Source organism: Schistocerca piceifrons, unplaced genomic scaffold (assembly GCF_021461385.2).
Source record: "Schistocerca piceifrons isolate TAMUIC-IGC-003096 unplaced genomic scaffold, iqSchPice1.1 HiC_scaffold_1871, whole genome shotgun sequence".
Lineage (NCBI taxonomy): Eukaryota > Metazoa > Arthropoda > Insecta > Orthoptera > Acrididae > Schistocerca > Schistocerca piceifrons.
This window is the reverse complement of record NW_025727758.1, coordinates 470,065-481,654: the sequence shown is the minus strand read 5'-3', so window position 1 is coordinate 481,654 and position 11,590 is coordinate 470,065. Positions and strand designations below refer to the sequence as shown.

The 11,590-nt window shown below is 42.5% G+C and overlaps 1 protein-coding gene across 1 annotated transcript in view; it reads left to right on the top strand.

The window, feature by feature from the left end:
* The first annotated feature begins 1,063 nt into the window (after positions 1-1,063).
* LOC124741129 overlaps positions 1,064-11,590 on the top strand; it is a 43,069-nt gene continuing 32,542 nt past the window's right edge. The window contains exons 1-2 of the mRNA XM_047248658.1: positions 1,064-1,208; positions 9,990-10,117. Coding sequence (XP_047104614.1) covers positions 1,064-1,208; positions 9,990-10,117 — 273 coding nt within the window. The remainder of the gene's footprint in view (positions 1,209-9,989; positions 10,118-11,590) is intronic.

The following is an 11,590-nucleotide window of genomic DNA, read 5'->3' as shown; positions in this document are numbered from 1 at the left end:
CGACGAGCCTCCGAGTTGACACCAAACTGAGGGAGTACTTTTGCAGATAGAGACTCCAGCAAAACACAAGCGGAACTGAGCCCACAGAGTTCTACCTCCATGATACGGAGGTACACAGGCAGTCATATGTGCCCCTGGATAGGACCAAAATTTCCTGCAGCTACTTCCTTAATTACCTTGGTGCCTCCCTCTTCCTGTCACTGTCATTTATGCAGCACTGCGCGGACCTGTGAAAGTCGTTTGGTTCTATTCTAAGTCAACTGCACTACATTCCTGCAAAGAACTGTGGAGCTAATGTAGACAAACAAAACAATGCTGCAATTTCTCTTGGTTATTGAGCTGTCGTATATTGTGCTAAAGCATGGGAGAATGGCACTCATACAGTTAACACGTAAGGAGCCATGTTGACTATTAATGACATTGCTACAACAGCTCCCACTTAGGGGTTGCATGTTCTGTCAAATTTTGTCCCTGCTAATCTCACAATGAAGGATGCCAAGGTACTAATTCCTAAGACAGGGTGCAATAAGTATTGAGTCCAACTGAGTAAGGTAGCGCAGTATGGTCTTTCTTGTCACGAAAGACCAAGATTCAACCTCATCCAAATGGCACAAGAGAGACATGGCAACGTCTTGAAAACGTAGTATTATAGAGGAAGTGCTGCTCGTGATTATGGCGCCAAGGAGCAGACGGTGAGCCATGTTGTGGGGGAGTGCCCAGTCCATGCCTTTGAAGGCGGTCTGCTGTGCTTGTCCAATCATAGTTCTGGCTGCATGTTTGTATGCGAATTCTTGTATTTCATCAGAAATGATCAGCTCGCCAGAATATGTTAGCAGACTCGCATACCAGTCGTAATGTACGCAACAATTCCTGTCTGACACCTCGATTCGTCTCTAATGGGCTGGCAACCTCTATCAATGGGAAACGTAAAAGCAGGAGAACGGAGAGTTCAGTTTAGTTTTCACTAATCTAGTCTATAAAATACAGTCAAGTTTCAGAATATCATCTGTCACATAAGCTGACTGCATTTTATTTTGAAAGGTTGAACAACATCGAATGGAACATGACAACGCTGCAAACGGATGATCTGAGGCATCATATCCTGTCCCAGTCAGTGCATGCTGTTCGACGCATCACAAGAGCCTCGGTCAGCAGGGTGAATTGTGAGTGGTTTCGTCATCTTCAGTATGAGTGGAGGGATAAACCTGGTGAGTATATTATTTGGAAGTTCGTTATTGTTAAATAAAGCGTAATGTGCTCATTTAGGTTTTCTATAAATACTCTCGTCGAAGTTAATCAACACATGGTGATGGAGCTGCATCACATTTGAAAATTCTGTTCTAATTAAAGTGCACAGAAATAAAAACATAAGAACTAAATAATAATCACACTGAAGAAAAGAAACAGTTACCTAATCACAACCGATTGCATCTAACAAGAGAAGATCACCAACCTGGTCTGATATACAAAACGCACACTTGCCAGGTGTGAGCCCCAGCTGTCTATGTAGCGCGGAGATTTGCGCCACGATTATGACTGTCCGCAGTTAAAACCTTCTGAACACATAGCTTTTCAACGCTCGTGTACCACTTGTTTCTGGCACGCTCCGCTGCGTTCGCCCATTGTCGGAGCTCGAACTACTGTACGGTACGGTGAGTTAGAGGTTCGCGTTTGTAGTGCCGGTGAACCGACAAGCGACAGTGTGGCACCTCCAGGAGCAGTATACAGTGACGGTCAAATTGCCACGTTTAAACGTCAAAGCTCGCTACAGTTTTGACCGGTAAGCGTCGTTATATGTGGCTATTCGACTAACTCTTACACGAGGCAAAAGAAACTCTATGAGCGTTTCTTTGTGCTACTATTTGTACCTTGGGATTTAGTTGCGGCGGTCATACAGAAGACCCGTTAAATGGAGAGAAGAATAGTTGATTGACGTTAGACTATTCTTTATGAGAGGATGGTGGTGACAATGATGACGATACCCTTTCACCACGATCATTTTCGTCAAACAACTTCATTGGCACAATGCGACGGAGACGTAAAATCACGAACTGACTGTTTAGGAAGCTTGCTTTGAAGAGGTAATATTGTCAGATTTTATCTTGCCTCTGTCCGTAACAGAGATCTGTGTGTGTGTGTGTGTTTGTGTGAGTGTGTGTGTGTGTGTGTGTGTGTGTGTGTGCGTGTGTGTGTGTGTGTGTGTGTGTGTGTGTGTGTGTGTGTGCGTGCGTGTGTTTTATAAAAAAACTGCTGCAGAATACGTCCTATAATATTGCTAAACAGTGTTGACCATATATGCGCATGGCACTGAAATACTATATGCTCATATTGCTTACCCGTTTTTCATGTTAAATAACATCTACTTGAAGAACAAAGTTTCGAAACACATGGGGCAGTCGTGACCGGCTCCACACACGTCTTCCCACACTTGCGACATGAAACGGGTCTGAGGGCTCTGGACGTCACCCCCCTGCACAGTACTCTGCACTCGTGCATCAGGCAGCTGCAGTGGGGCGGAGCCAGTGGCAGGCAACCTGCACCTACAGAACTTTAAAAACTCTGCATTCCAGACGTCTAAAATGAGTATTATCTTAAGTATGGCCATTTATTTTAAGAGAGGGCGGGTGTTTGGTATCTACGGTTGAGAACTTGCAAGTGTACGTGTTTCTCCTTACAAAACAAGGTCGAGTTAGTTATGTTTACTTGGAAGGTTACAAGTTATAAACATGAAGGTTGAGGACAGATTTCATTCGATGTCAGATAAGGAGAGATCATGCTGACACATCAGTAGAGCACACCGCCTCTAGCCTCGACAAGGGTCTGAGTTCGCCGACAAAGAGAGTCCACGAGTCTCTCCAGTTGTGTAGTGTTCAGCTTACGTCACTCGACAGGTCCCGTAGAGCCGCTAGATCGCAGGGACGTTGAGACCGCCCCTGTCCACATGCTGGAGCCAGACATTTGCTGTGAGGCTGAGACCGGATGGCTTAGCGGGCATGTCCGGATGCGGCAGGATGGCTGAGTGGTCGTCAAGCCAGGAGCGTGTCCATGCGGTCTGTGAACACGGCTGCTGTCTTGGGAGCGTCCCCAGAACACTCAGCATGAAGGTAGCGCACAGGTCCGGATTAAAAAATCACTATGCGATGTGATGCGATCTAGACTGCTCGCTCACTAAACTTCAGCACAGATCTCTGACACGTGACGTTTTAACACTCCCGTTCATTGTCGTTGCGATAAAAGTGACAATGCAGGAAGGTACTGTAACTTTTACGCTACAGAGCGTACGGGGATCCACTACACGATGCCAACCCCAGCAGAACAGACACTAAGAGTCGCAAGAAACGACGCGTTTATTTCACCTGATAAAATTAAGGCATTCGTGCACTCTCTTATATATAACCTAACATCTCAATGAGTCAACATTACGGCATGCGAATTACACGGGCAGCACACGGTAGTGATAATTATACTACTTCTGCTAATAACAACAACAACAACAACAATGGATGCACATAAGAACACACGTTTCGCTTGATGGGACATGCGCAACTGTTGATACACATCCCAGTGATAAAATCAACTGCTGATGTATAATTTTGCAACTGTAGCAGGTATTATCACTGATGACAGAAATTAATGTATGGGGTTTCATAAATTCCACATGTTATGCTTTATATCAGAATACACATAGTACAAAATTGTAGCTCTGCATCTTTAAGTTGACTTACATGTAAAACAGTGTAACTGTTTCAAACTGTGGATGCATTACTTTTACATGTTTGTTCGCCTTTCTTTTAACAAATTACATAATGATAAAAATATCAAAACTTTACATACTGCAATTACATAACATTATTGCTTCAGTACAAACAGTCATGATTGTACACGACGTTTGGCCTTGGAGCGGAGTGGAAGAGAGGGGAGTCCCTTTCTCTCTCCCTCTGTCGCTCTTTGTTTTAACTCGCAATCGTCGGTAGCTATAGAAAACTCTCGCTTCCCCACGGGAGGTATGCTTCGAAAAGGATCAAGGCACAGGAAAGTTCCATGTGAGGTAACCTCCTGGTGAGGCTCTTGTTAATACTCGTACATCTGTATTTATGGGAAGAATTGTCCGATTATCTATGTCTAGAAGTCGAAATCTATCGTTTTCTAAATCCTGCTCTTCGATTGTTTGGCACTCCTAGGGCCAGACATAAGCTCAGATGTCAACTGAATTACGATGAAGAGTGGATTGAAGTTTAAGAGAATGGTCTGGAAGAACAAAATGCGGAAAGGAGTGGGACACTAAAGTGCAAAGCAATCACGAAATTCATTTGAATTTCTCTTGGGCTGTAGATATTACGTTAATGAATACCACACAGGCAGTTCATTTGAACAGAAATGGACACCTATGAAAAGAGCATCGTAGAAATTGGACAAACAAAGATAGATATAAGGAGCTAACGGAAAAGAAACCTTGGGAAACAGAAAAAAATACAGCAATTGATCAGCAAATCATTGGCGAAAGTGTCAACCAAGAGTTGTTGAAGTTGGCGTCTAGAATATACGAGAATGGTGGTATACCATTAGACACAACCATGAAGATAAGAGCAGAAACTTGCAGGCCTATCGCACAACTAGCATAACACCTCATGTATGGAATTTGTCGACAGGACTAATATATACAGAGGAATGGAAAAGATAATAGAGAAGATGATAGATGACGATCACTTTGACTGTCAGAAGGCTATTAGCACGCGGGAGCGGCACATCTGACATTGTAACTGATGAGGGAAGCAAAACTTGGAAAACAAAATGGCCACATTCATAGACCCTATAGACCTAGAAAAAGCATCCGTAAATGTAAACTTCTGCAAGATGTTCGAAATATTGAGAAAAATGGGAGTAAGTTGCAAAGAAAGACAGGTGATACGTACAAGAACCAAGAGGAAACAATAAGGTTGCATGACCAAGAACAAAATACTGTCCCATCTTCCTACCAAAGCGTTTGGTATGTTCCATTCTTCACCGATTCTGCTGAGAACCTCATCATTTTTTCTTTTATCAGTCCATCTAGTTTTCGACATTCTTTTCTAGCACCACATCTCAAACGCTTCGATTCTCTTCCGTCCCGGTATTCCCACTGTCCATGTTTCACTTTCATAGAATACTGTGCTCAGAACTTAAGGGGTAGATTTTGGGAAAGTCACCCAGAACTGTGGGTCAGGGGAAACTTACTGTACGAGATGAGAAGGGAAGACTAAATGTTGAAGACTGCATCGGACGGGATTTGAAAACCTAAGAGCTTAAGACAAGGTGATATGCACGACAGAGATTACTGCTATAACATTGATCACAAGTTATTAAGAGTGAGAAGGTAAGCACATTGTACATAACAGAGGTGGGATGGGGGCGGTGAAAAATAGATGGGAATGACAATGAAAGATGCAGGAAACTGAAACGGAGTGAAGCAAAGAGTAGTTGCAGTGGTAAAAAGCTGGATGGGGAGAACCAAGGACACGTTGTAGAGTTAGTTCTCACCTACGGAGTCCTGAGGTACTGGTGCCTGGGGGAGGAATCCAGGTGGTGAAACAGGCGCTGGTGTCACGAATGTCATGTTGTAGAGCATGCTCTGCAACAGGATATTGTGAGTTACCAGTATATACCCTCAGCCTATGCCCATTCATCCTAATTGATAATGTGATGGTAGTCATGCCTGTGTAGAAGGCTAAACAGTGTTTATGTAGTAGCTGGAATATGACTTGTATCTTTTCGCAGCTGGCTCTCCCTTTGATAGAATATGTTTTGCCAGTTACAGGGCTATTGTAGGAGGACACACTCTTGTTAACTCGAGATCAATGTTTTAGCAGTAATCTCTGTCTTGTATTACCCTATCTTCCACCTTTAAGCTCCCTGGATTCGGTCCCCAACATTCCTTCTCATCTTGTACGGTAAGACTCCTCTGACCCGCGGTTCTGGGTGACTTTCCCAAAATCTACCCCTTTTCCTAGACCTGTCCAGTCCTTTTCCTTAACCCTTCTTCCTTCCGTTTCAACCCTTTTACCTGCAGAAGGAGCCACTGGCTCCGAAAGCTTGCCAATCACAACAGTTTCTATGTGTGTTCTGCCGCTGCTTCGTGAGTCGATTCTTTTATCTTTCCTATTAAATAATTTTATCAATGATTGTTTGATTTCGTTGTTACAAAACTGACAGTTGATGTTAGTTGACTTCGTTTGGCCGTGAACATCCTCTTTGAATGTTCTTCTCTACTCTTTATGTTCTCTTTCATTTTTCTATTGTGAGTTAGTTTGTCCTTCGTTAAAATGGCTCTGAGAACTATGGGACTCAACTTCTGAGGTCATTAGTCCCCTAGAACTTAGAACTAGTTAAACCTAACTAACCTAAGGACGTCACACACATCCATGCCCGAGGCAGGATTCGAACCTGCGACCGTAGCAGTCTCGCGGTTCCAGACTGCACCGCCTAGAACCGCACGGCCACTTCAGCTGGCTACTTTGTCCTCAAGGTAGCAGAATTCTTTCAGTTCGTCTTGATCCTTGTCTACAATTCTGACAAGTTGAACACTGATCTGATTTCTGCTAGACATCACTAATTTAATCTTTCTTTGGTTTAGTCTTAATTCATAGAGTCTACCCATTAGATTGTTCATTCTACTCAACATCTCCTACTGTTACCTCTGACTTCCATTGAGAACAGCAACGACATCAGCTATTTCTGTCACTGATAACCTTTCAACATGAATTTTAATTCCATTTCTGAACCCTATTTTTAATTCCGTCATTGCTTCTTCGATGTACAGATTGAATCGTAGGGGCGATTAGACGTATGTCTTTTACCTTTCCTAACCTAATCTGTTTGTTATTGGTCTTCCTACTTTATCCTCTTGTTTGATGTACAAATTGCACGTAACCCTTCTTTCCCTAGAGGTTACACCCATTTTCCTTAGAGTTTCGGAAATCCTGCAACATTTTAAATTATCGTACGATTTTTATCTAACTACAAATCCTACGGACATGCCTAGATTTTCCTTAAGTCTCGCTTTAATCATCAATCGCCAACTGAGAAGTCCTTCGCTGATGCCTTTATCTTTCCTAAAACGAAATTGATCGTCATCTAGCACCTTTTCCTCTTATATACATATTCTTGTCAGCAACTTGAGTGTGAGAGCTCTTTAGGTAATTGTGTGGATGTCCTCGCACTTATTTGTCCTTGAACATACAGAAGTATGTGAATGATATTTTCAAGAGGTGCTGATTGTTTATCTGGAGAACCAGTCTGAATAATAATTTGGCTTCCAAATTTTCGAAATTCCTAAGAACTCTTCCACATGCCTTCCACATGATTTGATCGCGAGTCTTCCTAACCCCTGTTTGTTTCTGTGGGCTGGAGAGGTAGGCATCTCGATGACCGCTGCTTCCCGTGACGTCTCACGAGGCCACCTGAGGACAGAGCAGCGTCGACCTGATCGCCACAGGCAAAAGCGACTCCCGCCACTGAACACCACAGAACGCCCTACACTATGCTGCTTGTTGTGTGGTGTCAGTGGTAGCCACAGATCTCAACCCAGGTTACACCGGTCTGTCTGTGATGGCTGGTGAACTTCTCAGCAATCTGTTGTCTCCACCCCAACCCGTGGCTATACATTCTGCAGTCGTTGCCCTACAGCCAGATGCCAGTGTAATGTGTCGGTACGATGCTCTCAAGTCCCTCATGCCGATGATTCGTTTTTTTTACAAAGTCATTAAGATGCACGTTCTTTGGACTTTCTCTTTTTTGATTTGCGCTGAGTAATTCCAATAGCATTAGGAACAGAACAAACATCGGGTACACACATCATTCTCCATCTGTGGCAATGTCTTTTTTGTACTGAAAATAGGCTCGCATAAGAACGAAATGCCAAAAATCTGGCACAGGCATAAAAACAATGCAGTATTTTTCTTAAAGACGTTGTGTCTGCCATTAACTGTAACATAATTTGTTTTCACGACTACATTTTCGATCCTATGCCCTTTATACAGGTATACAGCAATAACCGAAAAGTGAAGTGCAGATGGCATGTATAGAACGCCACTATCCTCCCATCCATGAGGCAGTTATATTACAACAAATGCTATAAACTGTACGTCACTTGCATTGGGCCACTGGAGGTGTCAAAATTTACGAATCTTCTGACGTGTGTATATCCCACTGTTGTCTCTGTATGTTGAGTCTCCCATCTCCGAGTGTACATCAACTTTAGATGAGCGTAAGGATCATAGCAACGGCATAAGGTAAATTTATTGTTACTGATGTTAGCATAACTAACATTAATCTCCTCAAATCACTGTTCATGTTGTTTATACGACAACTGAGGCGGTTGGTGGGGAACATATTCACAAGTCGTTTCTTCTTTTCCCTTAGCTGTGATTGTACATGCCACAGTAAACGTTTTATACCAGAGTATCTTAATATCGTGTTTACATTTGTTAACAAAATTTGGAATTCTGTTTACGATACAAGCATTTGGTGTAAAGAAATAAGATAAGACATATCTTTATTGTGATAGTGCCTAATAGTACATATAGCATCCATCGTCAAAGGCTTACAGTAGCTTGGCTGCTCATAAAAACATGGCAATAATAATCATATATATATATATATATATATATATATATATATATATATATATATATATATATATATACAATTCAAGCTTTCGCAACAAACGGTTGCTTCGTCAGGAAAGAGGGAAGGAGAGGGAAAGACGAAAGGATGTGGGTTTTAGGGAGAGGGTAAGGAGTCATTCCAATCCCGGGAGCGAAAAAACCCACATCCTTTCGTCTTTCCCTCTCCTTCCTCTTTCCTGACGAAGCAACCGTTTGTTGCGAAAGCTTGAATTGTGCGTGTATGTTTGTGTTTGTTTGTGTGTCTATCGACCTGCCGGCGCTTTTGTTTGGTAAGTCTCATCATCTTTGTTTTTATATATATATATATATATATATATATATATATATATATATATATATAATTTTACATGTGTATTCTTTGTACCACAGTAACATCACGAAGGTATAAATCGCATTCACAACTTTCGTACATGAATTGATCCGGTGGACAAATAAGAAGAAAAAGGAGTACAAAAAAAGAGATAAAAACACGTGATGGGATACATGTCACACATTACAGAACATTATGTGTGTCATCATATAATTGTAAAATGTACTGTTAATGTGTAAGGTACTGTACCAGTACAAATGTAGTCATACATTTCCATGGTCCTTAGAAAGTTTAAGCCGAGAATGGCCTTTTCAGCTACACTTGCAAAACACCTTATTCAATTTTTTACTAAATTACTAAAATATATTACTTATGTTAAAATAAATACATCCTAAATATAAAAACCTTGATGAGTGGACATAATTCTTCCTCATTACCATACATATCATACAACTCACCGGAAACGTTGTAAAGACTACTCATATTATAAAACCAGCATAGACATGATTCTGTGCAAATCTTTACGTCCTATGCTTGTCAGTAAGTCAAAGTCAAATAGCCAAACTATACATCCTCATTTATGTTACTTTCTATTATTAGCACATACAACTGACTGGAATTTATCTCGAGGTCTCTTATTTCTTAAATCTGTCTTATTGTTGGGCAATCTGTGTGGGTGATTTTTTAAATAGTTGTAAATTTCCACTTCTTCAGGTATTTTGATACTTCTACCATTAGGTTAATTTTTATTACTGGATCTACGTTAGGTGATGGTACTCCTCTCTCTTTGCTTGATGTGCTCTTTAAACTTGTCGCTGAAATATGAGCTTTGTAACGTCTGGTCAAGATGTCCGTGCTGTAACTCATACGATTACTGGCATTGTATATTGATCTAGTTTCAAAAGGTAAATGCTACCTGCATACACTTTGTGGGGGCAGAAAGTGAAAGCTGCGCTTCCTACAGAAGTCTGATCCACTGGCTTGTTCACCAGTCCGTCGTCTCCCGTCTTGTGCAGAGCTGCAGGCCCAGGCGGCTGTTTTCCGGGAACGCCTCTCCAGCTACTGGCAGAACTTGGCGCAGCTGCTCTCACTTGGTGCGACGCACTTCTCACAGCTGTTGGTTCCCCTCGCATTCGAACGTATGGTAAGTGGAGTTTTTTCTTCTCTCTTATAAACTGTATTGTACGTACAGGGGGTGAGAAAATGACACGCACCACCTGGTCAGTTCTTGCAGAGTGTTTCCAGTTTACCTTCTTCACACTGTAGCTATCTTTGGCTCTCCAGTTCTAATACTAACCATCTGGAAGAATTCTGAACCAACCTCTACTTCTGTGAGCCTTTTGGGGCTATGATACAGGGAGGCTAAGCTCGGTATGGTTAGAGGTCGAAGAAAATCGTCTGTATCTTTCTTTTCTCGTATTTGCTAGCTACTTCTTTAACAGATTCAGATAATTTTGCATCCAATCCTGCTTTACAAGCTGAAGCATGTTAGCTTCATATTTAGTGGAGAGTGATCTAGAGTCTCAGTGTGGCATTTCAAGTCTCCATCAGCATCTTCTCTTCCTAAGAATCTCTACTCCATATGGAAGGCCTATAAAATTACTTCTCTCAACATGGAGGTTCGTCAACTTCAAATCTCCTTATTAACCTGTATCCACATAATTTATACAGTTAGTTGCAACTGCTCAAACTCTTCCCACCTTAACATTCACGTGACCATATCCCACGACTCCATGACCAGACGATAGCGCAGCTGACACTTGTGGCTCGACGCCATTGGTGGCCCCCTGTGCTCACCACTGCCAGCCAGCACTGTCCGTGTGACTCGGCAATGCCCCAGCCGCCGCAGCCACAGAGGACGCGCGTCAATAACGAAAACCTGCAGTTGAGGTCCACCAGTTAGCGCATGTTGCGTCAGCGAGTGGCTTTGTTAAAGGCACTGTGCTACTACAGTCACAAGCGCAATATCTGGTGAATGCGTCAAGGCCAATGAAAATCTGTGCCAGACTGACGTGAAACCGGATGCTGCTATCTGAGAGCATTCATCTTAGTCGTTAGCCTTTCTGCACGTGTCTCGTGGCCTAACTCGAACCATTATCGAGTCTGAATTCTCTGTCTATGATTTATGAACACTACCATCAGTGATTTTCCGACAACCGAGAACAACAGCAATGTGGTCTTAAGACATACACTGGACTCGCATTCGGGAGGACGACGGTTCAATCCCGTGTCCGGCCGTTCTGATTTAGGGCATGGCCGACTTCCTTCCCCATCCTTCCCTAATCAGATGTGACCCATGACCTCGCTGTCTGGTCTCCTTCGCCAAACAACCCAACCTTAACACATGGAATGGCCACTGTGCATTATGACTGTTTGGATTCTGACAGTAGTATACATGGAAAGCAAAAGGACGCAGTACGATCTGTGTCTTTGTGTAACTTTTTGTGGCCTATGTAGCAACGTGCCAGTCCCTATAGTATCGTGTGAGCCTCATTTTGGATCCTTTCAGAAGAGAATTAGGCGATACCTGTTTTAGTGAACTGAAAAGGTTCTGAGCAGATTAAATCTTTTTTCCTATAAATATTACGGATGTTTTCTGGACGGTAATTTCGAAGAT